This window comes from Aphanomyces invadans (genome assembly GCF_000520115.1).
Source record: "Aphanomyces invadans strain NJM9701 unplaced genomic scaffold supercont1.33, whole genome shotgun sequence".
Taxonomy (NCBI): Eukaryota; Oomycota; class Saprolegniomycetes; order Saprolegniales; family Verrucalvaceae; genus Aphanomyces; species Aphanomyces invadans.
This window is the reverse complement of record NW_008580178.1, coordinates 306,495-332,649: the sequence shown is the minus strand read 5'-3', so window position 1 is coordinate 332,649 and position 26,155 is coordinate 306,495. Positions and strand designations below refer to the sequence as shown.

General features: G+C 54.7%; 13 protein-coding genes across 18 annotated transcripts; 8 read left to right on the top strand and 5 right to left on the bottom strand.

The window, feature by feature from the left end:
* Positions 1 to 1,211: 1,211 nt before the first annotated feature.
* On the top strand, positions 1,212 to 1,639 carry H310_11706 (hypothetical protein; the record flags this gene model as incomplete). Its single annotated transcript, XM_008878467.1, has 2 exons — positions 1,212 to 1,346; positions 1,415 to 1,639. The coding sequence occupies 2 exons, from the start codon at positions 1,212 to 1,214 to the stop codon at positions 1,637 to 1,639; spliced, it is 360 nt and encodes a 119-aa protein (XP_008876689.1).
* Positions 1,640 to 5,105: 3,466 nt separating this feature from the next.
* Positions 5,106 to 5,870, bottom strand: H310_11705 (hypothetical protein; the record flags this gene model as incomplete). The annotated part of the gene is made up of 3 exons (XM_008878466.1): positions 5,106 to 5,322; positions 5,375 to 5,497; positions 5,566 to 5,870. The coding sequence occupies 3 exons, from the start codon at positions 5,868 to 5,870 to the stop codon at positions 5,106 to 5,108; spliced, it is 645 nt and encodes a 214-aa protein (XP_008876688.1).
* A 596-nt stretch (positions 5,871 to 6,466) lies between these two features.
* On the top strand, positions 6,467 to 7,792 carry H310_11704 (hypothetical protein). Its single transcript, XM_008878465.1, has 7 exons — positions 6,467 to 6,844; positions 6,903 to 7,026; positions 7,072 to 7,139; positions 7,184 to 7,251; positions 7,299 to 7,410; positions 7,469 to 7,543; positions 7,595 to 7,792. Exons 1-7 carry the CDS (start codon positions 6,478 to 6,480, stop codon positions 7,723 to 7,725), a joined length of 945 nt encoding a protein of 314 aa, XP_008876687.1. The 5' UTR covers positions 6,467 to 6,477; the 3' UTR covers positions 7,726 to 7,792.
* Positions 7,793 to 8,005: 213 nt separating this feature from the next.
* Positions 8,006 to 8,434, bottom strand: H310_11703 (hypothetical protein; the record flags this gene model as incomplete). The annotated part of the gene is made up of 1 exon (XM_008878464.1): positions 8,006 to 8,434. One exon carries the CDS (start codon positions 8,432 to 8,434, stop codon positions 8,006 to 8,008), a length of 429 nt encoding a protein of 142 aa, XP_008876686.1.
* Positions 8,435 to 9,469: 1,035 nt separating this feature from the next.
* Positions 9,470 to 11,552, top strand: H310_11702. 2 transcript variants are annotated; one of them, XM_008878463.1, is made up of 6 exons: positions 9,470 to 10,316; positions 10,384 to 10,482; positions 10,533 to 10,706; positions 10,757 to 10,849; positions 10,901 to 11,200; positions 11,248 to 11,552. In XM_008878463.1, exons 1-6 carry the CDS (start codon positions 9,507 to 9,509, stop codon positions 11,506 to 11,508), a joined length of 1,737 nt encoding a protein of 578 aa, XP_008876685.1. In that variant the 5' UTR covers positions 9,470 to 9,506; the 3' UTR covers positions 11,509 to 11,552. The 2 variants fall into 2 exon arrangements, with proteins under 2 accessions (XP_008876685.1, XP_008876684.1); XM_008878462.1 differs by having other exon boundaries at positions 10,757 to 11,200.
* Positions 11,553 to 11,741: 189 nt separating this feature from the next.
* H310_11701 (hypothetical protein) lies at positions 11,742 to 14,162 on the top strand. 4 transcript variants are annotated; one of them, XM_008878461.1, is made up of 6 exons: positions 11,742 to 12,087; positions 12,145 to 12,408; positions 12,455 to 12,818; positions 12,859 to 13,403; positions 13,448 to 13,717; positions 13,766 to 14,162. In XM_008878461.1, the coding sequence occupies exons 1-6, from the start codon at positions 11,773 to 11,775 to the stop codon at positions 14,036 to 14,038; spliced, it is 2,031 nt and encodes a 676-aa protein (XP_008876683.1). In that variant the 5' UTR covers positions 11,742 to 11,772; the 3' UTR covers positions 14,039 to 14,162. The 4 variants fall into 4 exon arrangements, with proteins under 4 accessions (XP_008876683.1, XP_008876680.1, XP_008876682.1 ...); XM_008878458.1 differs by having other exon boundaries at positions 13,448 to 14,162; XM_008878460.1 differs by having other exon boundaries at positions 12,859 to 13,717.
* Positions 14,163 to 14,330: 168 nt separating this feature from the next.
* H310_11700 (hypothetical protein) lies at positions 14,331 to 16,308 on the top strand. Its single transcript, XM_008878457.1, has 4 exons — positions 14,331 to 14,920; positions 15,018 to 15,370; positions 15,471 to 15,673; positions 15,728 to 16,308. The coding sequence occupies exons 1-4, from the start codon at positions 14,397 to 14,399 to the stop codon at positions 16,187 to 16,189; spliced, it is 1,542 nt and encodes a 513-aa protein (XP_008876679.1). The 5' UTR covers positions 14,331 to 14,396; the 3' UTR covers positions 16,190 to 16,308.
* Positions 16,309 to 16,596: 288 nt separating this feature from the next.
* Positions 16,597 to 18,429, top strand: H310_11699. 2 transcript variants are annotated; one of them, XM_008878455.1, is made up of 5 exons: positions 16,597 to 17,197; positions 17,253 to 17,506; positions 17,565 to 17,764; positions 17,847 to 18,020; positions 18,073 to 18,429. In XM_008878455.1, the coding sequence occupies exons 1-5, from the start codon at positions 16,644 to 16,646 to the stop codon at positions 18,370 to 18,372; spliced, it is 1,482 nt and encodes a 493-aa protein (XP_008876677.1). In that variant the 5' UTR covers positions 16,597 to 16,643; the 3' UTR covers positions 18,373 to 18,429. The 2 variants fall into 2 exon arrangements, with proteins under 2 accessions (XP_008876677.1, XP_008876678.1); XM_008878456.1 differs by having other exon boundaries at positions 16,600 to 17,197; positions 17,565 to 17,767; positions 18,073 to 18,424.
* A 107-nt stretch (positions 18,430 to 18,536) lies between these two features.
* On the top strand, positions 18,537 to 19,361 carry H310_11698 (hypothetical protein). Its single transcript, XM_008878454.1, has 2 exons — positions 18,537 to 18,627; positions 18,707 to 19,361. The coding sequence occupies exons 1-2, from the start codon at positions 18,606 to 18,608 to the stop codon at positions 19,234 to 19,236; spliced, it is 552 nt and encodes a 183-aa protein (XP_008876676.1). The 5' UTR covers positions 18,537 to 18,605; the 3' UTR covers positions 19,237 to 19,361.
* A 205-nt stretch (positions 19,362 to 19,566) lies between these two features.
* Positions 19,567 to 21,292, bottom strand: H310_11697 (hypothetical protein; the record flags this gene model as incomplete). Its single annotated transcript, XM_008878453.1, has 2 exons — positions 19,567 to 20,211; positions 20,335 to 21,292. The coding sequence occupies 2 exons, from the start codon at positions 21,290 to 21,292 to the stop codon at positions 19,616 to 19,618; spliced, it is 1,554 nt and encodes a 517-aa protein (XP_008876675.1). The 3' UTR covers positions 19,567 to 19,615.
* Positions 21,293 to 21,602: 310 nt separating this feature from the next.
* H310_11696 (hypothetical protein) lies at positions 21,603 to 23,021 on the bottom strand. Its single transcript, XM_008878452.1, has 8 exons — positions 22,796 to 23,021; positions 22,645 to 22,742; positions 22,526 to 22,599; positions 22,412 to 22,479; positions 22,362 to 22,370; positions 22,169 to 22,314; positions 21,905 to 22,124; positions 21,603 to 21,857 (listed from the first exon to the last, which is right to left on the bottom strand). Exons 1-8 carry the CDS (start codon positions 23,014 to 23,016, stop codon positions 21,812 to 21,814), a joined length of 882 nt encoding a protein of 293 aa, XP_008876674.1. The 5' UTR covers positions 23,017 to 23,021; the 3' UTR covers positions 21,603 to 21,811.
* Positions 23,022 to 23,244: 223 nt separating this feature from the next.
* On the top strand, positions 23,245 to 24,577 carry H310_11695 (hypothetical protein). The gene is made up of 4 exons (XM_008878451.1): positions 23,245 to 23,640; positions 23,689 to 23,805; positions 23,852 to 23,975; positions 24,022 to 24,577. Exons 1-4 carry the CDS (start codon positions 23,275 to 23,277, stop codon positions 24,162 to 24,164), a joined length of 750 nt encoding a protein of 249 aa, XP_008876673.1. The 5' UTR covers positions 23,245 to 23,274; the 3' UTR covers positions 24,165 to 24,577.
* Positions 24,578 to 24,585: 8 nt separating this feature from the next.
* H310_11694 (hypothetical protein) lies at positions 24,586 to 25,526 on the bottom strand (the record flags this gene model as incomplete). The annotated part of the gene is made up of 1 exon (XM_008878450.1): positions 24,586 to 25,526. The coding sequence occupies exon 1, from the start codon at positions 25,135 to 25,137 to the stop codon at positions 24,586 to 24,588; it is 552 nt and encodes a 183-aa protein (XP_008876672.1). The 5' UTR covers positions 25,138 to 25,526.
* Positions 25,527 to 26,155: the final 629 nt, after the last annotated feature.

Sequence of the window (26,155 nt, the reverse complement as noted above, 5' to 3'; positions counted from 1 at the left end):
GCAATGGCGTCTCTACAAGACTACTTGGTTGAAATCACACCACCTCAAACTCAGATCTTCAGCTTAGCGACCTTGTGTGGGCGATAGAAAAAGGCGAAATGGGCCGTCAGTACAGTACACCAGCACCACATCCTTCCGGCCAATCGTACTCGGCTCAGATTGCTTTTAAGAATATGTCTAAGTCAGCCATCCGAGGCTGCAAGAACGCGGCTGAAGAATAAGTGCAGCACAAGCATCTCCAGGCCGCTGAAATATGCTGAAACTTGCGACTGACTCGTCAGGCTATGACAGTGAAAGTCCTGCAGAGTTTCAACTACCTTTTTATTTTAATATACTTGGTAATGCATATTCAATTTTGATTCAGGTGATATCAAAAGTGAGAGGACCATATGCTTCTTGGTCTGTTAATTAGGACTCTACTAAGTAATAGGATTATCCGTCGGCTCATCGATCATGTCGACCACTGTGAGTGCATCCATCCTATCCCGATATATCTCAACGGGAGCGTCCTGTCTGCAGTGTTCAGCCATGACGTCGAGCACAAGCACAGGCGTTTGTGGTTGAAAACATACTACCAAAAACCTACGTTGGAGATGCCGATCTACCCATCGATGCAAAGCAGAGCCATCACCTTTGCCAAGGGAGCCATGTTGCAGTGCCCTCTTGGCAATCCTTTAGTACTGCCCCCACAAATAATTTTATATGTTTTAAATGCATGTGTGGAGTAAGAAGTCAAATCTCGTCCGCTATCACAATATCAATCCGAAAAAAAACAGTCCTGTGTACCCTAAAACCTTAGTAGAAAGGCCCTCGGTTGGAGCGGGCATCACCACCAATTGCACCAACCAATACAACTAAGCACAAAACAAAAAATACCGCCGTTGATTCACTCATTACCCTTTTTCAACCCCCGTGCACACACCAACTAGCCGCCATGGAGGTTTCTTACAGCCTCGACGATGTTGAGGAATTCTCCTTCGACGTCGTTATGCGGGCTACTGTCGACGACCTGTTGTGGCTATGGTGGTGCTTGCGGGTGGGCATATTAAAGAGCTCATGCTCTGTCACAAGTGTGCGAAGGCCATGACTTTGCGCGAGAAGTCCCAACGCTGGCACTGCCGTCGCGTATCGTGCGGTTCAGTTGAGCGCAGTGTCAAATCGGGAATTTCTTTTCAAAGTCAAACCTGCCGATTCGAGCCCTCGTACGCATCATGCGACACTGGGCATCGCGACGCCCTGTCTCAGATGTCATCGAAGACCTCAAAGTATCCTCCAGAACTGCCAGTGACTGGTACAGTTTTTGTCGCGACGTGTGCCCGTCCGACATGCTCAAGTGCGAAATGAAGGTACCTTTAAGATTTGATACATTCCTTCACAATCGATAATTATTACTTCGAAGTATGAGATGTTTTAGATTGGTGGAGTGCTCTCCGTTGACGAGATCGACAAAACGTCGCTCAAGAAGAAGTCCAAGTACAATTGCGGAAAGCGGCATCCAGGGTGTTTGCTTTTTGGTGGAGTCGACAGAACGACGAAGAAGCGGTTTGGCGTACTGACTTTTGAAGACCGAATCAAGCGTACGCTGTCTGCTCTCATTCGAAAACGCGTGCGACCCGGTACGTTGATCATGTCGGACTAATTCGGGTCGTACGTGTCTTCGAATGAAGAGCACACGTTAGCCAACAATCCTACCTTGGCAGGGATGGGATACTCCCATCAATAGGTAAATCACTCAGAAAACTTCGTGAAGCCTGCCAACGGAGCCCACACGCAGTCCGTGAAGGATGTTTGGGAAATCCATGTGAAGCAGTATACCAAGTCCCTGCGTGGAGTTCATCGAGACCACCTACCAGGATATTTGGATGAGTTCCTTTGGCGCTCGTGGTATTTTCCAAGAGTCGCTCGAGGTAACGTGTATTTTAAGGGACTTGTTATTGCAATCAATAGATCCTAATAGTTTACGTTGAATTTCAAATATGCAAAAACATTTAAAATTATTTGCGGGGACAATACTACAGGAGTGCCGCCCTCTCACTCCCGTCCATGTCTGGCTGCTTCAGTTGAAACGGAGGGCCGCATCCCCCTTCTTCGCAAACGCCTTGTTGCATGGTCTCGACGCTCTTCGCCGCGATCGTCTATCCGGCACGATGCATGATGTCGACGAGCGATGGTTGTGCCATGTGACGGAGACCGCGTCGAATCAATTAACAGTGGTCGAACGCATCGACGACCTTTTTTCAATTTGCGTGTTTATAGATGGATCTTTTCATTAAAAGATTGTTGTACTGCTCCGTATATTTTTTGGAATACAATGGATTTGATCACATTCCTTCAAACAGAATACTCTTTATGAAATGGTCAATCATTGTCAAGAATGATAGTCAATTTGCATCCTAAATAGTCTTCGACAATTGGTAAAGTTCTCGCAAGAGTATATTCGTTCGTAATGTCATAATAACCTTGACGGAGTTTATTTGTTTGCCATATGATAATTCATGCTTCATTTATTTGGTCAGCTTTAGGATCATGGGGTGTATGGATTGCATGAATATTCACCTTTCATTCTTCAACAAGCGCGCAATGCCTGGACTCGCCACTGAGCTCTACGACGAGATCACAAGCTTCGTCGATAGTGAGCAAACGCGCAGTTTATCGAGAGACGAACGTATTTTGATAAATCGCATGCATGCACACCTACGCCATAGCAATGCTGTACTTCCTCTGTTTCACATTACTGGGGACAATAGAATTTTCACTTTTCCCACATTACCGGGGATATTTCTCATTGCTTGGCTAAGAACAAAATTCATGCATGCTATTGGTTAAAATGATCACTAAACCAAGAGCGACGATGGTCAGGACACGTTTGCCATCAGAGCTGCGCCACGCTGTAAAGCATTCTTTCGCAAGTGTGGCAAGCGAAATATGTTGCCTCCGTTGTTCTCAAGAATAAGGCGCATCACAGCCTGTTGGATAAGAAACACATTAGAAAGCTTCTCAGCATCCACCTCATGAAATTCTGTGAGTGTGGCAGCAATGACGTGGTCCACGGAGCGACAGACCATACTGTATTGTAGCGACTGAATGAACGCAAAGTAGCCGAGGTCAAGAACGTTGAGGTCAGGACTTTTGGGTGGTTGGTTTCGCACAACAAACAGCCAGCCATCGGTAGACACACGAAGGATGCTTTGATTGCGGAAATGATACGATTGATGACATAGTCGCGATACAGCTCTCCGTCGACCGTGGCCTAGGTCGTACAAAGGGTACCAGGGGCAGATTGCGGGAGTTCCGTACAGCCGGCTGGTACTTTACGACTGGCCACATACCAATCTTGCCGTCAAACATACGTCCTCGCTCAGCATCATATCTAGGACGCGCGACGGTAGCAAGAAACTTCACCTTCGGGATGAAACGTTTGCTCTTGCATGTGCGGTGATCCGGCCGCTCGTCCTCTGTGAGGTAAGCATTCCGTACGTCTTTGTCAGAGTTGAACCCCTTTTCATCAAGGTGAACAACGTCGAACATCGCATCGAACTCGATTGGGGGCGGTTCGGGAGACCGGCTTCCAGCGCCGCTTGCGGCGATTCGCGAGCCGTGAGGACCGCTCGGACGAACGTACGAGTGGCAAAAATCAAGGCGTTCGGCGGCATTGGCATCGGTAAGCAATAGCTTGAGCCTTGATGATCGTCTGAGCAAAGGGCGCTTACGAAGGCTGCGATGGATCGTGGTTAGTGGGATCCCGGTGGCCTCGGCAAGATCTCTCATTGTCGTGCGTCGTGACTGAGGTATTTGCGCCACGAGGTTCGTCACTCTCCCAGGCTCGTAGGCATTCTTTCGACCAACATGTCCAAGTTTCCTGATGGCATCATGGCGTCGCGTTGGAATGCTCGCCAAATTTTGGCCACGGTCTTTCTGCTCAAGGAAAATTGAGACCCAACCTTTGCCATGGCCCCATGCGGCAACTTTCCAGTCTCCATGAGGTTATGAAGGCCATGGTGACCTCTATCTTCCTTTGGAAGGACAGCTCACGCCCAGTCGGTGCCATGAGCTTGGATATGCGCAAGGCCAGTATTCCAGAAAGCCAGAAACAATTTTTCTGATTTCGCATTATTTTGTTTGGCCATTCAAACAAAGTCGATTTTGGGCGCCAAAAAGTTGTTTTCACACTCTGCAGTCAATAGACGATCCCTTTTTCTTTTTATTCTCTTTTGAATGTGAAAATTCTTGTGTGAAATGGACGAGAAATAGAATATTGGGGTCGCTTGAAGTGAAATGTCCCCAGTAAAGTGAAACAGATGAAGTAGGTGTTGCAGAGCAGATTGCACAGCTGGCAGGTCGAAACCTTCATGCTGTAAAGGAAGTATGGTCTGAATATCAACACGATAAGACTGTGACTGCTGCCAAAGCTGCTGCGAATAGATCTAGCCGGAATACACGTACAGTCGGCGACGGAATTTAAGGGGCACTTACTACTTCGATTATTCTGAAATACACAGAATGATTGGCTGCTGAGCTTCGAAATTCGTAGGATTTTACGGCCAACCACATTCAAGACTCATTTTTCAGCAGTTTCAAATATCGAGACATATTAAATTGATTGGTACGATGCGCCACTTACAAAGATAAACGTTTGCCGCGATAGCGCAGTGGTAAAACACGTTGTGTGTCTTGAGTGAGCCCAGGCTTCGAGTCCCGGGTGCGTCGAACTTTCTTTTACTGAAAATTACAAAAGGAATACATTTATTGCGGAATTGCCTTTGAGAAGCTCTGTCTAATTTCTTCCGGCGTGATCATCGTCCAAGCCTTAATTTCTCGATGAATCATAACAAGCCGCTTCTCCTGGGCTGGGATACTTATCAAATCTACGTCTTCCTCACTATCACCACCCTCATTAAAGTCTTCCTCCAACCATAAGTTACGCAGGTGCCGCTTGGAAGGTGCTATAATTCCAACGTCCAATGGGTGGACCACATTTGTTGCGTTCGGAAGGATCGGAGCCACGATGCACCCACACTCTTCGCTTGCAATCTTCATGCCTTCGTCGCTGACATGAGAGTCGAAATTGTCGAGAAGTAGTACCGAGGGTTCTTTGAGCCGAGGTCTCAGTAGTGCCGCAAATAAAATGCCCAGATCCTGGCAACCATCCAGGCACATTCTTGAACAGCATAGTAATGGCCGATCAGATACGTGTCGAACTCGCCGGTTTCAATGCGGCCGCCAGGTTCACCTCGCATGATGAAAAGGATGGGAAGCTTGTCACCATTAGCTCGCACAGAGAGGACCGCCGTCATCGGGTAGGAGTGCTTCTCACCTTCATATCTTCGACGAGCCACCACGAACGGACCAAATGGCATGGGGAGGCATGTCGTACGTCATGCCCGTCTCATCGACGTTGATGATGAGACTTGGATCGAAGCCGCTGAACGCAACGTTGAAGTCTTGGGCGAACTTCTGCGAATCTTCTCCAACTGTTCTTGTGTCTGCTTGGACCTCGCTGGCTTCTGGCGTGTGAATCCATGACGAGCACAGAACTGTTGGAGAAGTTTCAGGAGGGACTTGTACCTGCTGCGGTGGTGTGAAAGGTACTGCTCGAGCCACAACTTGTGGTTGCGCTTCAGGTAGTTGACGAGGTGCGTGCATGTCAGGGCAAGCTCAGCATCGCGTCGCTTGTGCATGAAGGTCTCAAGTCCGTCAGCGTTTGGGATCATAACGGGGCGACCGGCACAATGGAGGTGAAAGCGTTTCATTGTGCCCTCAAAGTGGAGAATCTCGTTACTCTGCTTCTTCCATCGAGAAAAGTTGCTCTTTGGGATGCCTGTGTCGGCTGCAATGTCCCGAATGGATGCTGCTTGCATCTTAACGATCATTTCACGTTTCTTGGCGTGACTATATCGCCTTCTTGGCATTTTTGGGGGCTTGATACAGTTTCCATGACACCAAGCACAGCACTGTCATCCCCCGCTTCCCGCCTTAACAAAGTTTCCACCAATGGTGTTGCGATTTTTGTGAATTGAGTTCTCATTGGCGGGATATTTGTGTGTAGTACGAATACTTCGGTGCCCCTTAAATTCCGTCGCCGACTGAACCGCAATACACGTATTCCAGACACAAAAGAGGTCTTATCTATTATTTCATCACTTGTTCGTGAGAGTCGATCAACTCGCACATGAGTGGTTGCAAAAGATGTGATGAGTTTATATGTATGAGCATGGTATTGTGAATTGCTGTGTGATGAGTAATTCCTCTAACAGTCAATAATTTTCAAAATGAATAATCTTCACTGCAAAAGCACCGATGAGGTTTTGAACTCTGGAATTTGATGAATTGTCCGGAAAGTCGGTCGATGCGTTTGGCCAAACGTTGGAAAAATGAAAACTATTCAGAAAAATCAGATGAATTTCGTGGTTATATTTGAAAAATATTGGGGGAAATGATCAAGATTGTAGCACCAATCCTTTGTGTAGATATTCAACAATGCAAATGGCCACTGATGCGGATGCCGCCGCCGCCGTGGTGGCCAAGACGCCGCAGTTCTCCATGTGGGCTGGAAAGACCATCGTTGAAGCCGGAGACCTCGTGATCTTGTTTGAAACGCACAACAGCATCACGTACACCTACGTAAAACCTGACGAAATCTACCAAAACCGCCACGGGGCGTTCCACCACAACGACATCATTGGCAATCGCTACGGCGCCAAGGTGTACTCTCGCATCTCGAAAGGGTATATGTACGTGCTGTCTCCAACGCCCGAACTCTGGAGCAAAGCGCTGCGTCATCGCACGCAGATCGTGTTCACGTTGGATGCGAGTTCGATCATTTTTCAGACGCATTGCGCACCAGGTACGTCCACGATCGATATTCCATGGGTTCTCTTTGCTCGAGTCAGCGACACGTCCAGGCAAGATTGTCATCGAGTCGGGGACCGGCAGTGGTGCCCTCACGACGGCATTCGCCCGAACAGTCGCTCCACATGGTCACGTTTACACGTTCGAGTTCAACGCCACGCGCGCGCAAGTGGCCAAGTACGTCCGTGCGTTGAAACGAGTTTTTCCACATGTGCGACGCAGGGACGAGTTCCACGCGAATGGGTTGGACAGCGTCGTGACCATTGAATGCCGCGACGCATGCGAGCAAGGTACGTGCTTGCTTCTCTTGCCACGTTGATGTCGAGCGCGTCAGGGTTTCCCGATCATTTGGCTGGCAAAGTCGACGTGGTGTTCTTGGACCTCCCGTGCCCGTGGAAAGCAGTACGACGACGGGATGTATTCGACTCGATCTTGAATCGGCATGCCAGGTGGGCCACGCGAAGAAGATGCTCAAGCACAACGGAGCATTTGCATCGTACTCGCCGTGCATGGAGCAAGTCCAGCGAACGTGCGACGCGCTGCGCCTCGACGGATTCGATCGTACGTGAAATATAGCGTCCATTCCATCCGTGTAAAACCACCACCCCCACCGTTGCAGGCATCCGCACGATTGAAACGCGGCTGATGCCGTACTCGGCGCGCACCGTGCATCTCCCTGTGCCATCTTTTGAAGGTAGTACAAACATGCATCTCGGTAGAGTAAACGGCGCGCGTCGGTGGGTAGAGGAGTACCAGCGAGGAAAGCGAAAAGCAGAAGACCAAGCCGACGACTCCAAGCCCAAGCTCACGTTGGCCAAACGCGACGACGAGATGCGCGGCCACACGGCGTTCCTCACGTTTGCTTTTAAATTTTAAACTCGCCAACTTTGGACGTCTTCCAACTCGAATCGGTGGAGGGAATCCGAGGCGCATTTCTTGCTGCATTGATCTGCATCGCGATGGAGGGCAGCGCGACGGGTGGCGCCATCCATGGCTGCGCTTTAGCCACACGACCGACGGGTCGTTTTTCGCTGCTTCGACTGCTGCAAACGACGCCATGGACAACGTCGCGCCGCCTACAGTTGTGTGAGTTCATCCCAGAGATTTGCCACGATGCAGGCCAAGCGCATGCTTGACCAATATCCACGTTAACTTGTTACGGTGACGCTCCAATGAGGACGGCGGAGAGCGTCGCGCAAGCGCAAATCGAGGTCGCGAGGCTCGAGTAAACCTTCAGTTTCGTGCCTTTATGAACGAAGACCCGATGGGCAAAGCACTGCGAATCGCCGCGCTCGTGAAAAGCCGTCATGGCGACGTACGCCCCATTCAGTCGCAGCCATACGCCCAAGCCACCCGACCAGTCGGTGCACTCTGCCGTCATTTGAACATGGTACATCCCAGCTTGCACGAACGTCACTTCGGTCGCATCCGCCGACAAGTCAAACATGCCGTTCCGCGAGTGGACGCATTTTGGCCATGCCATGAATTCCTTTGGGCTCGTGGCGGCGGTGGTTTGAAGCGATAGGTACAGCGCCGCATCCTTCGACGAGATGGAGGTCGTACGCGGCCGACGTAGCACCGTCATGAGTAAACGAGAAATGGGAACGACACTTGCATATGCGAGTCGACCGCCCGTTAGTGTCCCCAGCTGGACATCCCATCGACCCGTTAGCTCCAACGGGCGTTCGGGGTAAGCGCCGCAATAAATTGTCGTGGCAAAGCTCGTACTTCGTGCCCATCCCTTCGCCGAGACGCGCGTTGCCTGAATGAGGGTGATGGGCGCCGACTGTCTCCCAGCCGGCAGCCCACCCCCCACGAACTGGAGAAGCAGTCATGCAGCCACTCCATGTCCTCATAGGCTCGCTACAGCACTGGACGAACCGCATCCATTGCGCCAAGGCATGAGCGTCGTTCGCGTTCGTGTTGCCGAGTACACAATCCTGTGAGGCTGGACGTTGTGCAGGCATCTCTTGAACTATTACAAACCTTTGGTATGTGGCAGCTGAAGGTTGGAGGCGTCGGTGGCGCGCGTTCGTCCATGCAGGTTGTTTATCAAATGGAGCGATGACATGAACACATTCGCCGAACTCGAGTGATGCCACATCATATCTGGACTCCAAATGAAGCAACCGCCAACGACTCTGCTCCATCGTCTGGTTCCAACGAGCCCATCTATTGGAGAATTCCATTCGAGGTAGTGGGCTCATGCAACATCTCATCCCGTGAACCTCAACGGCGACAAGAGTCGCCGTTTCAACACCCCAGCACCAACAGGCTCGTACAACGAGCTGGCCTTGCATGGAGATATCGTAACTCGAGAATAGACAACAGTCTTCACAATAGGGAGCATTGTGTGCGTGATTTGACCTAGTCCGAGCGCTGCATGGGGCCAAATGGCGCGCCACGGACCCTCGACGGCGGCAACGTGTGCATTTTGTGGTTGTGTTGGCAAGTTGTGAATTTAAAACCAGAAAACCAACGACTAACATACAAATATCAAGTCAATTAAAAAATACCAACGACTTCGCAGAGAGACGATCGAAAAAGAACGGTGGGCCAAATCGTATCCGGATGAAACCATTATCCGGAATGTGGGTCGGTCGCTCATACGAGTGGGCGTTTGTATTGGTAATAACACTGAAGACGGGCCAGGCAGGATGGACGAAGAAGGAACAGCTCGACGTGCGCCGCATGCGGCCCACGGCGATGCAATCGATGGCGAACAAGTTACGGCTACTGGGATGTCGACAGGGGAGTTGCGGACCCACCCCGCTGCGCCGCTCCCTCCTAGCGCAACGTCGATCGACGTGGACATGGTCGACGACGAACACGATGTAGGAATCCATGCACCACTCGACTCGGACGCCGCAATGAGCATGCCTGTGAGGAAGAAAATTCGTTTGACGTTCATGCCCGACGAGACGTGGGGAAGCGGCAACAGCACCGATGATGAAAAGGACATGCAGCAACAGTTGCAAGCTCGCCTGTTTGGGCTGTTGCGAACCGGGGACTCGAAGCACTTTGCGTCGGTGTTTACACAGCAACCGCCAAAGATTCAGCAAATGCTCTTGAGTGTAAAGGACGACGTGGGGTTCACCCTCTTGATGAGCGCTGTCAAGTTTGCAAATTTGGACGCTTGTCGTGTGCTGATAGCTCACCATGTGGACGTGAACGAGTTGAACGACAAGAAGTGCTCGGCTCTCTTCCTGTCGGCACAGAAGGGCCTTGTTGCCATCACCGAGTGCCTTCTTGAAGGCGGTGCATCGTCGGAATTCCGCAGCGCGGCGCTCGTTCCGGCCGCTCACTTCGGTCACATCGATGTCGTGAACCTGCTTTTGGCCCATGGTGCTGACGCTAATTACGCCAACCAGAAAGGCACGACTCCCTTGATGCGTGCGGCGCAAGAAGGCCAGGCCGCCGTCGTCAAGGCGTTGCTGAACAAGCACGCCGACGCCAACGCTGCCAACGTAACTCTCATTTCCTCCTCCATTGTGCCTGGGCACCAAACTGACCACGGTGCATCGAACGCCGTAGATGGAAGGCATGACCGCGCTCATGCTAGCGTCCCAAAGAGGTCACGCAGATATCGCTGACATTCTTATCTCGGCTGGTGCCCTAGTCGACAAGCAAACGGTGCGGCCATGCCAGCGGGGCATCCTGTCGTTGACATGTGTACATCGTAGCGCCAAGGCAGCACCGCCCTTCTGTTGGCAGCCAAGCGTGGCCATGCCGGCGCCATCACGACGCTCCTCACGGCAGGGGCCGACATGTTTCTCAAGGACGAGCGGGATAAGACCGCGTTGGACAATGCCGCGCGGCGCGGCAACGACGAGCTCATTCGAATCCTCACGATCGAGGTATCGAGACCTCGTTTTGTTTGTGCATTTTGCCGACTGTGTGGTCGCAGAACCAACAAGCGCTGATGCAAATGCGGCTGCGGAAGCTCCGAAGTTTGATGCTGGTCAAAATGTACACATTGTTTCTCAGCGGCAGGGCGACCGTACGTGACCCCGATCGTTTTGGATGGATCGGACATTGCTGTCGTCTCTAGCTCGCGCCTCGTCCACCCCTTCAACGGATGCACGACCAGTCGGTGGGCCTGATGCCGCCCACCATCCCTTTCCCGGCGCCACTAACGACCAACCAGTCGTACCTCGTCAAAGCATTCGCGCTGCCCAAGTCCCTCTTCCGGGTGATTGTAAACTTTCTCCCGCTGTGCCGCATGTGGAGCACGCAACTGCGCAACTTGACGCACCACTTGCACATGGACCCGAGCCACGTCGTCCACCAGGGCATCCACATCATGGACGAAGTGCTGTGCGACGCCAAGCGCGACCTACCGATCTCGATTGTACGTGTACGTTTCGTGGCGCGTGCTCACGACGTGCTTGTGTGTAGACCGGAGTGGGTCAACTCGTGCTCTTACGAGACTCACCCGCGTACCAGCAAGTGCTGACGACGTGGCTGCATGCGGTGGGTGAAGTGCCGATGCCGTTGGGACTCTTGGAAGACCTCCGCCAGCACGGCGACTTGCAAGGCGTTCTGTTGCGGTACCCCAACGTCGACGCGATTGAGTTCGGCGTGACTGTAGCGTCCAAGGTGCTTGCCACGTTGCAATGGCTGCTCGTGTGGGATGAAGAGCGTCGGCGGCGTAGTTGATCGATATCGACAGACTATTTAACGCTTGTGTTGTTGCTCGTGCCGCTCTGTCGTTGCTCCCGTCGTTGCTCAGCAACGTGACACCCAGTTGAAGTTGTCGACCCGAGATTGAACAACGCCTTTCGACGGCAGTACATTGTCCAATCAAAGTATTTAACGTGGTTTGACCTCGGATTGACGACCTTTCTCACGGTATCCGGATGATATCCTGTCGATGTGCTGGCGGTGGGCGATTGACTTTGGCTTGCGATCACATCGAGCGCCATGGAAACGTCGCAGCTCCTGCAGAAAGAACAGCGCAAGAAGGATCGGTCCGTACCGCTCAAGATCGCGGCGGTCATCGCGTTGGGCCTCGTCGGGTCGTTTGGCCTCTACTCCCTCGCGACGTCCAGCCCCAACCAGCTGACAGCGACAGTGGGAACGTCGACTGCAGCAGTCCAACAGCAACAGGCGGCCAAGCCGAAGAACGTGTGCCTGACATCTCGCTTCCTCACGCTCGATCAACTCAAGACATGCGTGCACTCGATTCCATACAACGCGACGGAGAAGGCGCTGGTCCTCGAGCACATTCGCCGCACGGTACGCCCGACCCTGCACCATCGCACCCCATCGGCTGACCGAGCCCATGACGTGTAGTGGCCCAGCTATGTGTTCACCGAGATTTCGAAGACCCAGCATGCGTTCGGACCGTACTCGTTGGCGGCTGTCGACGTGGCTGGTGCGTTGGCCGCCATCGAAGCGACCGACTATTCCAACGATCTCGAGCTCCAAAATGCTTTGTACAACGTATTCAAGAAGCTCCAGGACGCCCATACGAGCTACCACAAGCCGAGTGTGTACGCGCAGTTCTACGCTCTGCAGCCTGCGTCGCTCATCTCGGTCGTGCGCGATGGCAAACAAGTTGGCCTCGATCGTCGTGGCCTTGGCAACCTAACGTGTTGTGTAGATTATCCAGTTTAGCAAGCCGGACGCGACCGAAGTCAACGTTTACCGCGAATTCTTCCCCACCGACGCCCATGATTTCGACGTTGTCGGGTGGGAAGTCGTCGAGATCGACGGCGAACCTGCGCTGAACGCTCTCCAAGCCTTCGCGGACGACCACGTAGGCATCCTCAAGGATGGCGGGACGCGCTTCAACCTGGCCGTGTCTGGCTTTGGCACGGGTCGTGGACAGTTTGTGTACCGCCCCCTGAGCTCGCTGGACTTGCCGACCAAGTCGTTTGTCGAGTACTCGGTGTACCATGCCGCGACCAACTCGACCAAGACTGTCACGTACAACTGGATTGGGCTCAATGGAGTCGCCAAACCTGGTAGCCAGCTTCATCTTTCCAACGATTCACGTGCCTGCAGGTCGTGCTCCGCCGGCGAGCCACAACGGCAAGCTCGAGCACTACTTTGAACGGCTCGTCCGCCATTTGATCTACCACAGTTTGTTTGAACCGACGCCGGTAGTGTCGTACGATGCGATGGACAACTCGGTCGGGGTGCTCAAGATTGCCGGGTTTTCTGCGATCGGCGGCGACGACAACGGATCGTTCACTCAAGACTTTTCAGCCAACGTGACGGACGCTTTAACTGAGTTCACCCTCACGAACAAGTCGACGTTGATCTTGGATTTGACCGGCAACGGTGGCGGCGATATTTGTTTGGGGTATGCCACGATTCGGTACTTGTTTCCCCAGCTCGACTTGCCCGGGCCGCGGGAAGGCGTTGGGCCCCACACGGAAGCTGTGTACCATGTCCAAGCGAGCCCACTCGTATCGTTGCTGGCGACGCAGGGCGAAGCATTGCTCCGCACGGACCCCGGCAGCTGCTCGAGCGAATTCTGCCCGAACCAGTGGTACAGCACGACCACGAAGCGCCAGTTCTTGGATGCGTCGTGGGCGACGAACGGGGTGCGTTTCAGCGTTGGGGTTGTGGAGTTCACGTTTGGATGCAGGTGGCCAACACTGTCCTGGGCGACGTGACCCAGGGCTTGTACTACGGGTGCAGCTCCTACAACGACTTCTTTCCGCCCCCAGGCGCCAATTTCAAGGGCCTGTCGCCGGAATATGTGATCCTTGTGTCGCACGGGTACTGCGGCAGCACGTGCTCTGTCTTCTCGAGCTTTATTCAGGAGCACAACCTGGCCAAGACAGTCGCGTTTGGCGGGTACAAGGACGCGCCCCAGCAGTTCTTTTCGTTTCCGGGCGGCCAAGTGTATAACACGGTACGATTGCTCGACGATGATGGGATGGAAGGTCATGACTGGTGGTAGGGTGCTCTCTATGACGATGCCGTGGCGCTGGGCGTCGAGATGAACCCGCTTGTACCTCAACCGTTGGCCAACATCTCCGACTTGTACGCGGACGCGACATTCAACTTTGCCTTGGTCGCCATCTCGCCGTGGAAGACCGTGTGGAACGAGACCCTGCTTCCCCTCGAGTACACCTTTGTGCCTGCCACGTACAGCCCCGCCTTCCCCGGCAACCCTCTCAACACGACGTCCCTCTACCGCACGGCCGTCGACCTCGTGCGCGCGTCGGCCTAGCCTAGGTTTTCGAAAAAACTGTCGAGTGTGGAAAAATCATTGCATGACCCTCAATTATAGCCAATCCATATAATGGATGTGGATATAGACAGACTTCATTGGCTGAAAAGAAATGCATTTCAACCAATCCTTTTCATTGTCACGACACGTGCGGCTGCATAACGCCGGCATGAACATATCATCGCTTGGGCAAAAACATGAAATTATTTTTGACCTATCAAAGGGCTGGATTCGGGATTTCTGAGATATGATTGGTGGAGTTTTCGCGCTCTCCCAACGACAGTCCATCCGACCGCAGTTGACATCCCATCTCCAAGTGTCCACGACCGCCGCCACCGCCGCTCTGCTTTCCGCCCGCATGAACACAACCCTCTGCGATGAGTCCGAGCTCTTGACCATTGCATGTGACCCTGAAGGCTTCCTTGTATGTCTACTATCTGTCATCGGGCTCATCGCCGTTGCCGGTATGATGGCCGGGCTCACCATGGGCCTTCTCAGCTTGGATCAACTCAACCTGCAAATCCTGCAAACGTCCGGCACCGACGACGAGAAAGATCAAGCTGAGAAGCTCTTGCCCATCGTGAAGCAGCACCATCTCCTCCTCGTGACGCTTCTTCTTTTCAACGCCGCGGCAAACGAAGCGCTTCCAGTGTTTCTGTCGCGCATTGTGACCGAGGCGCAGGCCGTCCTGATCTCCGTCACGTGTGTGCTCCTGTTTGGAGAAATTATTCCGTCCGCCATCTTCACTGGCAAACAGCAGCTCGTCATCGCTGCCGCGCTTGTTCCATTTGTCCGCCTCCTCATGTTCGTGGCGTTTCCGCTCGCATGTCCCATTGCCAAACTCCTCGATCGATGGCTCGGAGAAGACCACGACTTTTCCCGGTGAGTCAAAAGTCTCCATGTTGCTGTCATTTTGGACAGAACTTGTCCATTTGAAGGGACCCAAAGACATTGCTGTCAACTCACAAGGTTCCGATAGGTACAAGCGCAAAGAGCTGAAGGCCTTGGTCGCGTTACATCATAAACAGAGCCAAAAATGGCTTCGAAAGACAACTCGCGACCTCACCATCGCCACGTCGTCGCTGACGCCGATGATCGAAGAATCGAATGGGAAGCACAAAGCATTGTATGGCTCGCTGCACGTGACGGCCCCTCCGCTGCTGTCGACGACGCGCGGGTTTTCGTCGTCGGGGGATCAAGAAGAAGACGATGCGCTGCCTGTAGACTCGGACGCGACCAACGAATCGACGTTGACTGCGCCACCGTCAGTGCCCATGTACTCCCCTCCTCCTCACGAGTTTGGCACCGCGACTCCGTTGTACTCCATGACAGGTGCAATCGACTCTGCACGTTACGATGCAGCGCTCGCGCTGGTCGTCACCGTCGCTCTGTCGCCACAATGCGATCGTCTCACCGAGCCACGCATGCGTAGGCAACTACCTCCATAACGACGAGGTCGCCATCATCCACGGCGCGATGGACATGAGCACGAAAACCGTCCAGATGATCATGACGCCTTACGACAAAGTGTTTATGCTGGACGTCGAAGAACGGCTCAACGATGCCGTGATGGTGCGTATCCTAGCGAGCGGGTACTCTCGCATCCCCGTGTACAAGGGCCACCGGAATAACGTGGTACGTTGCCGTCGTTGGCGCTCGCACACCGATTCATGGGTCGTCCTGATGTAGGTTGGTCTGTTGCTGGTGAAGCGGCTGATCGTACTCAACCCGGCCGAGGAAAAGCCATTGAAAGACTTGATTCTGCGCCGCCCCATCGTTATTTCGCCCGACCATTCGTGTTACTCGATTCTAAATCTGTTCCAAGAGGGCCGCAGTCACTTTGCGTTGGTGACGCCGCAGAAAGACCTTGTCACGGCGTGCTGGAAGGGCAATGCCGACATCGACCCGGCCGTCGTGGATATGCTCGGCATCGTGACGATTGAAGATGTGCTGGAGGAACTCATTATGGAAGAGATCGTGGATGAAAGCGACTCGCCCCATTCCGCGGACACGTATATGGACCACGTGCGCCAGCGGGGGCTCCAACGCGCCACGATCAAGTTCAAAACTATGCTCGCTCGTGTGCGAAGCCGCCACAATGAGCATGTCGAGATCTCGATTGGCGAGTCGTCGGAAGGAAGCGCCGTGTAAATGGAGGACGACTGTTTGTGTATCGACGAACGCCAGTCTACAGCACCGCCCCAAGTGCCATGGCGTTCTCTAAGCGTAATTTCAAGTGATAAACCAAGCAGAAATGTCTTGTTCGCGCCACGTCCTCCTGCAAAGACGCGCGTCGGTCTACTCGGCCGAGCACAATGGTCGAAAGAGCTATCGTCGCCTGTACTACGTTCATGAGCCGCGCTGACCGAGTGCCACGAACAGCGTCAAGCTAGACAAACCTCCCCCGCACATCGTGGTGGAAACCGACCCCCCCCCGCCGCCGTGGGGAAAAGGAGTGCATCCAAGCTCGTGGCGGAGACGATGCCGAGGGCCGCTCGGAGACGCCACAAGAGTGTGGTTGGTAGCCACCCCTTTGTTGAAACGGTTGTTCGGCAATTGCACGAAAGGTTGCGACTGTGTAGCTGTCGTGCGACTGGATATCGACATGAACTCGACTGCGCTGGTGCACCGAGGCACCGTGGGCGAGACGTGTGACCCGACCGCGCTCTTGACGGTGGCGTGCGACCCCCACGGGTTTTACTTTGCCCTGTTCGTGTCGGTGGGGCTGGTCGTGATGGCAGGGACGATAGCAGGACTGACCATGGGCCTGCTCAGCCTCGACCAACTCAACTTGCAAATCCTGGAAACGACAGGGTCCGATGACGAGAAAACGTACGCGACGCGGCTCCTGCCCGTCGTCAAGCAGCACCACCGCGTCCTCGTCTCGCTGCTTTTGTTCAACGCGATCGCCAACGAAGCCCTCCCTGTCTTTCTCGCGCGCATCGTTCCCGACACGTACGCAGTCGTGATCTCGGTGTCGTGTGTCCTCTTCTTTGGGGAAATCCTCCCGTCCGCCATCTTCACCGGCAAGGCGCAGCTCACGATTGCGGCGACCCTGGTGCCCATCGTTCGATTACTCATGTGGATGGCATTGCCGGTTGCGTGGCCGATCGCGAAAGCCCTCGACTGTGTTCTCGGTGACGACCACCACGTATCCAGGTAAGTACCCCACGTTGAAGGCAGCACTCGTTTGATGAATGACTTGCTCTGTCAGGTACAAGCGCAAGGAGCTCAAGGCGCTCGTCGCTCTGCACCATCGAAAAAGCCTCAAACAGCTCGAAAACGACACAACCAAGCCACAGCATGGCGCTGCTGCGAAAGCGCAGTCGTTGCCGTTGTTGGGCAAGATGCTATACGATGCCACGACCCCGCTCCTCGTCGATCACGAACCTACCTTGCCAGCCACCGCCCCGCCGCTCCCGACAGATGACGGCCAGACGGTCATGACGCAGCGGCCTTCCATGACGAGTGAGTTGGCAGTGCTTTGGCCCAAACAGGTCGATGTTAACGTTGCCAAATCTCCCAGGCACGACCCTTCTCAACGACGAAGTCGCCATTATCCATGGCGCGATGGACATGAGCACGAAAACTGTGCAAATGATCATGACGCCGTTTGACAACGTTTTCATGCTGGACGTTGAAGAAAAACTCAACGACGCCGTGATGGTGCGCATCCTGGCGAGCGGGTACTCTCGCATCCCCGTGTACAAGGGCCATCGAACAAACGTGGTACTGTGCCCCCGGCTATGCGTGCTGTGTGCACCACACAATCCCTTGGAAGCGCTTGGATGGCTGACATCACATGCAGGTCGGCCTGTTGCTCGTGAAGCGGCTGATAGTCCTCAACCCCGCCGAGGAAAAACCACTCAAACATTTGATGCTCCGCCGTCCCATCGTCATTGCCCCCGACCATTCGTGCTATTCAATTTTGAATGTGTTTCAGGAAGGCAGGAGTCACATGGCCCTCGTTACGGCGCAAACGGTGCGGCGGTCATTTGTGTCGCGGGGGTAAACTCATGACAGGATTCCATTAGGACGTTGTGTCGGCATGCTGGCAGTCAAACTCTGACATCGATCCGTCGGCCGTGGAAATTCTCGGAGTCGTCACGATCGAAGACGTCCTGGAAGAAATCATCATGGAGGAAATCATAGACGAAAGCGATGCGCCAGGGCGCCCTCCCACCAAAACCGTCCTCGCGCGTGAGCGAGGGGTGCAGCGGGCAGTGGACAAGTTTAAGGGCTATCTGGCAAATACCAGACAAGGCAAAGGCTCGAATGAAGCGACTCGAGGAGCCATCGAGACGTCGCCAGTGCACGTTGTGATAGACGACTAACTTGGCCGAATCCACCAACTTCAACATCGTACATTAACGATGCGTACGTTCCTTCAACCGAATATTCCATTCTTTTTTCAATCGAATAGTACATTGTACAAAGTCCCTGGTTCGTACTGGTCGTACACTCCAATACAAACGGCCATTTTAGGCAATCTGAAACCGTCGCAACGGTTCGGCCTTGGCGGGACCATTTAGTCGGCGGTCTCTACTGTCAGGAACACCGAGCAAGAATGAAGGAGCTCCCTGCTGCAGGTACCGACAGCCCTCTCTCTCACTCCACCGTCCCTTCTGCTGTGTTCGCCTCACGCTCATGTACACGACGTGTATGTAGACCATGACGACGCTTCGTTCCGACTCCAGTCGCTTCCACACGTCCACCTCGTCAAAGTCGAGTGGCTCAAGCCTCATGAAGCGATTGTATCTATCGACCACGTGGAAGCACTGTTGGCTGCGACGCTGGCATGGGGCGCATACGTTCGACCCCTCCTGGTCGACATCAAGACAGGCGCGATCCTGGACGGCCATCATCGCCACCGCGTCGCTCAGCTGCTCCAACTCCATCAGTTACCATGCGTCCTTGTCGACTATCTCTCGGACACTTCCATCATGGTCGAACACTGGCAAGGCGGAGTCGTAGACAAACAGCAAGTGATTGACATGGCGCTGTCAGCTCACGTTTTTCCGCCAAAGACGAGTCGCCACTCCATGACGGTCGACTCACTTGGTCGCATCGCTGTCCCGCTGTCCCTATTGAGGCAACCTGCTCCTTTCACAGGGGTGTACTCGAACCATCCTCTCAAACGGCCCAATGCCGACAACCCACAGCTCACGTCAGGAACGAGTCAAGTGTGGGCTTGCTAACTCGGCGCGTCGCGAAGAAACACAACGATCGATGGAACGACCTGTGTCGACGTGCACGCAGTTGTGTATATAGATATGGTTTTGCAATTCAACTGGGCTCGAATGGATGACGCAGATAAGCCCCATGCCAATGGTGGTGCGCCATGGCACCGCATCACAAGCAGTATTTGCATGCGAACATATCCATGAGCTCGTTGAAGGTTGGAGCACGTGGCCCCTCGGTAATGGAGGGTTTCGAGGGCTCCGATGCTTGGGACCGGCGTCCCAGCGTGAGTGCCATGGTGTGAACTGCAGGCGTCGTTCGCCGCCATTACCGCGTACACTCTCGCGCTGTTCATGTCATGTGAGAATCCTTGTCGCGAAACGTTACTAGAGTACACTACTTGGGCGGCTTCCTGGACAAGAGCGGGGATGCCTCGGTTGGGATCGTGATTGCCCACGTGGGGCTTGGTACACTCACACTGTGGACTTCGCCGCCGGCAACGACGTGGTCGACGGAATGCCGCTTGAGCATGGGGACGCGGGGTGTGATGGACATGCGCTTGACACTTTTGGCGCGACGTAACTGCACGCGTCGTCGGGCGCGCGATGCCCATGCGCTGAGTCTGGTCGCGCACTTGCGGAGTCCTCGAGTCTGGGCCGCGAACCGCCGGGCATTGGCATCGACTCGGTATCGGTCCGTTTCATCTTGGATTTCCTCCTGAATGAGCTCTTCAACCACGTCTTCGATCGTGACGATGCCGACAAAGTCGACGTCCGACCCGTCGAGCTGCACGCCGGTAACCCAGCAGTGCTGCACGTACCCCACTTGGGGCGTGATCAGCGCCATGTGACTCCGTCCCTTTTGAAACTCGTTCAGGACAGCGTAGCAGCTAAAGTCCGGTGACACAACGATCGGCTTCTTCAGCATGAGCTCTCGAATGGGTCGCGCATCGGACGGATCGAGTACAATCAATCGCTTCACCAACAGCAGTCCTACGATTGCATCAGGTTTCTGCATGCTTGCCGGTCCAGAATTATTCGCACAAACGCACGATCGAGTCGAAGCATGCACAAATCTGGTCGTCCTGCCTTGACAGCGTGCCACGTATGACGTACCGACGACATTGACGCGATGGTGCCTGTACACTGGAATGCGTGAATGGCCGGAGGAGAGAATGTGCGCCAAGCAGTCCTTGGTCAGTCGGCAGTCTTCGTCCAGCATAAACACTTCGGACCACGGCACCATCACGTCGCGCACGGTTTTGGCCGTAAGGTCCAACGCGCCGTGGATGATTGTGACTTCGTCCGTGTGTAAGTGGGTGGCGTGAGGTTGGTGCCCTTCGTCGGGGTCGCTGTCGTGGTTCATGCCTGGGTCGGCGACGGCGCTGTAGATTGCTGCCGACCGCCGCGCCTTCATTGCGTTTTTGGACGGGGAGAATGACAGCATCGAGCCACGCGATGGCAACGGACGTGCTTCCTTCTGCAGCGCAACTAGTGCTTTGAGTTCCTTACGCTTGTACCGAGTCACGTCGTGGTCCTCGCCGACACACCAGTCGAGCATCTTGGAGATGGGGTACGCGAGGGGGAACGCGAGCGCCATCAGGAGCTCGACAAACGGAACAAATCCCGCTGCAATCGCGAGTTGGCTCTTTCCTGTGAACACGGCCGACGGAAGGATTTCTCCAAACAACAGGACCGACGTGACAGAAATTACAATGGCTTGGGTCTCGGGGACGAGGCGGGCAAGAAAGACTGGCAATGCCTCGTTTGCGGCCGCGTTGAAGAGAAGCAACGTCACGAGTAGTCGATGATGCCGCTGAATGAGCGGCAGCACGCGACTCGCACGTTCTTTCTCAACGTCAGATCCTTCAAGCTGCAAGATCTGGAGGTTGAGTTTGTCAAGACTGAGCAGGCCCATCGTAAGACCGGCCATCATCCCCGCGATGCATATCGTCCCGACGACTACACTCAGTGCCATGTAGAACTCATACGGGTCGCAGAACGGGGTGAGCAGCTCGCCGTCGCATTCCTCCGTGTGGCTCAAGCGGAGGAACTCGAGCACTTCCTGCAGCATGGCAAATGACATGGACATTTGGAAAGATCGTCCGGATAAAGATCCGGATTTTATTGTAACCTCTATAAATGCATACGTCGAAGCAATTCCTGTACAAGTTGATGGCGTATTCCCTCGTTGAGTGGGGTGTCGCGGACAAGCCGAGCGGCAAGCGAATGCATGCAGCGGTCGCCAAGTGGCGCCTAGGTGGTGCTGTACTCGACGAATGGTGTACGGTGGTGTGTATGATGTGCTGGGCCGCCCCATAGAGCCGAAATCGAAGGATTGCGAGAATGGGCTGAAACCCCGTCGATACCTGGGCGTTTGCAATTCGCAAGCGATTCGTTGTCTGCGTTCGTTTATTCGTGCAGTCGCTCTTACCACGAGCGTACGTTTGAAAGGTATTCACAGTTGTTGCACGCTGGAGATCGCCAAAGCAAAGCGATAGCCACGACGTGAAATGCAACATTCTCATGGGTTGCTACAAGGAGATCGTCCAAGAATGTGGCCAAAGAGGCGAGAAATACACTGAGCTCAGCATCAAACCACGACCGCGTCGATGGAGGGGGCGTTGTGCACGACTTTGCTACAAAAGTAGTCGGGTTTCAGCCACACGGGACGTGGGGCACATGCCTTGGGGGGATGGGGGACGTCAGGAACAGCATCCAGTTGTCGGCCCAAGACGATTGCGTCGTGGGTTCGGAGAGGGAAGGCGGCGCATGGCGAAGATATTCGTTCGTGGTCAGGTGCATCGAAATGAGACGGCAGTGGTAGACAGCAAACCCGATCAAGAACGCCGACACGGCGGCAGTGACGTAGAGCAAGGGCGGGACAAGGACGAATTGCTGGAAAACTAGTCGAGTTGCTCTTAGCAACGCACCAACAAAACGAACGTACACGAGTGAAAGGGCACGTGATGCACAACACACTGATCGATTGTAAACCACGCGAGTGTCCCACACGCAAACCCGGACGCGGCGATGCATGCGAGCAAAAACGCCATGAATGACCGGTAGTTGCGCCGGCCGACGCAGTTGCCAGTCCTGATGTGTCGGGGGCGTCAGAGGGGCGATGGACTGGTGTGCCGTACCAGGGGCAGCTGGAGACGAGTTAGATGGAGAGTATCGCGCGGTAACGTACTGGTGATCGAACCCATCCACGCAGCAATTGCAAGTGCTACAATGGCTTCTTCGCGGGGGCTTGTTTACCTGACATAGGAATTGAGGGCATGCGACCAAAGAGAGCTGCACAAACGAGGCATATCGTGCAGAAGCGGTCGGGGGCGATTTCAGTTTGAATGAGTTGGTCGTATCGTTGGGGTACAAGTCCTGTCGTAGGCTGAAAAGCGCGCGTGTGCGTGGCCGTGGTCTTACCCGGGTCGCGGAATGCTGTGAAGCCGAACCAAACCAGGACGTTCAAGTAGAGTACGATCATGGTTGTGCTCAACGATGGAGAGAGGGCAGAGATGGACCTAAGACGGTGAGACTGAGCCAGACACAACGTGTACGCCGACATCGAGAGTACACAAAATGGACAAAGCCGGCAACGATTCCCGTGATGAAGGCCCACGTTGCCAACGAGCACTTCCACTGCCGTTGATGCACGACAATGCGGCCGCTGAAGAAGAACCAATGGCTACCATGCCACGACCTGTAGTACGGTGTGCCGTTTTCGTCCGCATTCTGCAGAGACAGAAGCGACTTGCCGTCGTCGACGCCACCGTCGGCGTCGTCGGTGGCATGCATCCGTGTGTTCATCGATCAAAATATGCCATCCATATGACTGTTTTGACGGATATCGAACACTGCGAATTTTCGGACAAAACCCAATAAATTCAACACGGCACTCAAATGAACTACTCTCAGACGCAAAAATATATTAAATGTAACAGGCTATTCTGGATTTAAGCTGTCTGATTGGTGGAAGTTTCGTATCGCATGATCGACTTGGATATTTGGTCAAAATATTGAGGTCGGAACTCGACAAGAATAGTTACACTTGCCATGGGCAACTTGTTTGGGAAGAAGGCGAACGCGCCGCCGCCGATCTCGTCGTCGTCGGGTCCGACGGCGAGGCAGACAGCTAATCGCCAGCGTGCACAGAACCAAGTGTCTTCCAAGGACAAAGCTGTGCTAGAACTGAAGGCGTCGCGAGATCGCCTCAAGAAGTACCAAGCGCTTCTCGAGCAAGAGGCCGCTCAGTTGACGGAGAAAGCCAAGCAGTTGCTGGAGAAGAAGCTGCGCGACCGGGCGAAGCTGTGTCTCCAACTTCGAAAGTTCAAGCAGCAGCAGATCGAACAGGCCGACACGCACCTCATGAATGTCCTCCACATGGTCGACAGCGTCGAGTGGGAGTCGCAGCAGCTCCAGGTACCACTCGCGCGGCATGATCGCATGTGTGTGAGCTCGTCCTGGTAGATTTTCGAAGGCCTCAAAGCTGGGAACTCGGTCTTGGACGCAGTCCACAAGGAGATGACGGTCGAGGCCGTGGAAGAGCTCATGCTCGATACCCACGAAGCGCAGGCGAGAGCCGATGTACACCATGGCATGTCGTTGGCATGGATTGACTTGTCGCGAGTAGGAAATCGGGCGCTTGATCGGTGGATCGCTATCTGTGGATGACGACGAATCCATCTTGGACGAACTGGCGGCCATCGAAGCGTTGGAAGCGGAAGCCCTCGACGCGCAATTCCCTGTCGTGCCAGGTACACTGGTCCGTCCGACGCCCAATCATTTGTTGTGTCGTTGTAGTTGACAACGTGGTGGTCGAGTCCGTCGTGGGTGCACGTACTGCGCTCCTTCCCATGACGGTCGATGGCAGCCACGTCGACCAAAGTGACGTCGCGATCTCGTCCGCCCAACCTGCTAAAAAGCAAACGCCAGTGTTGGCCTAAGTCGGACAAACTCCATGCCGTTTTGTTCGGTCGAGTCGTGCTAGCGCATCGACGTCGTGTGGTGGGGTACATGTCGATCGTACCGATGCTCGTTTGCCCGTCGCCGTCAAAGTACTGTGATTTGCACGGTCGCATCCTTGTATCTAGTTGATCTGTGGCAATGGTGTGGCAGGAAGCACCACCACCACATTATGTGGGCGGCGCAGACTCCATGTCGACGGATGGCATCGTTTGTGTATTTGTCTCGTTTTTCAGCAGCACTCTCCATCATGTCCTGCCTTCGACGCCTGCGCGCCACATCCTCTCGCATGGCACACCGCCATCGCCACCCACCCGATGCGCATGCCGCTGTCGGCCGAATAGACTGGAAATAGACCAATGAAAAATATATATAATTGATGTCAAACTGGCAATTTGGAATTTATTGGCGGCGGGGGGCACGGGTCGAGTACCCAGGAGTTTCTGTCGTCGTGGCGCCGGGGGTTTCCGATGGCTTGTGAGTAGGACGGAGAGTCGTGGGGCGCGGCGTCGTCGTGGTAGCGTACGGAGTTTCCGTTGGCTTGTGAGTAGGACGGAGAGTCGTGGGGTGATGGGTGGTCGAGGGCATCTTCGTGGGGTACGAAGGCGTTGTGGTGTCTGGGGCGGCAGTGGTGGTGTCTGGCGCGGCGGTGGTCGTGCCAGGGGCGGCAGTAGTGGTGCTAGGGGCGGCAGTGGTCGTGCTAGGGGCGGCAGTGGTCGTGCCAGGGGCGGCGGTGGTTGTGCCAGGGGCGGCGGTGGTCGTGCCAGGGGCGGCAGTCGACGATACGACAGGGGACTTGGTTGTGTAGACTGGGGTTGGGGTGGTGGTTGCCCCAGGGACAGTTCTCGCGGGGGTGGGAGCCGGGGTCTTCGAGCAGTCGGCCGTGCTCCACGTGCAGCCCCAAGCACCGGAGGGAATTTTGACGCAGACGGCATCCACAGGGGCAACGCACATCTTGTAGTAGTCGGCGTACGACTTTAAGTGCTTGTGGCAATCCTTGACGGCAACGTCGCCCTTCTTGGGGCATCCAACACCGGCGGGCAGGGAACCCGAGCCACTGCAAACGGCGCCAGCCAAGCAGTAAGTAGCGTCACCAACGACAGAGACTTCGGTGCACTTGGCAGCAGGAGGGTTGGTCGGCACTGGCCCTTCGTTCTTGGGGATGTCGCAAATGGGCGAAAAGGTACTAGGGGCTTTGGTGGGGTAGGTAGGAGTCGCCGAGGTTGGGACAGGGATCGATGTAGGCGAAGGAGCCTTGGTCGTGTAGACAGGGGAAGATGTAGTAGTGCCAGGACCAGCGGTGGTGGTGCCAGGAGCAGCGGTGGTGGTGCCAGGAGCAGCAGTGGTTGTTTCAGGGGCAGCAGTGGTGGTGCATGGAGCAGCGGTGGTGGTGCCAGGAGCAGCCGTCGTGGTGCCAGGAGCAGCCGTAGTGGTGCCAGGAGCAGCCGTAGTGGTGCCAGGAGCAGCGGTGGTGGTGCCAGGAGCAGCGGTGGTGGTGCCAGGAGCAGCGGTGGTGGTGCCAGGAGCAGCGGTGGTGGTGCCAGGAGCAGCCGTCGTGGTGCATGGAGCAGCGGTGGTCGTTTCAGGGGCAGCGGTGGTGGTGCCAGGAGCAGCGGTAGTGGTGCATGGAGCAGCCGTGGTGGTTTCAGGGGCAGCCGTCGTGGTGCCAGGAGCAGCCGTCGTGGTTTCAGGGGCAGCGGTGGTGGTGCAAGGAGCAGCGGTGGTGGTGCCAGGAGCAGCGGTAGTGGTGCATGGGGCAGCGGTAGTGGTGCATGGAGCAGCCGTCGTGGTTTCAGGTGCAGCCGTCGTGGTGCAAGGAGCAGCAGTGGTTGTTTCAGGGGCAGCCGTCGTAGTGCATGGAGCAGCAGTGGTTGTTTCAGGAGCAGCCGTCGTGGTGCATGGAGCAGCCGTCGTGGTGCAAGGAGCAGCAGTGGTTGTTTCAGGGGCAGCCGTCGTGGTGCATGGAGCAGCC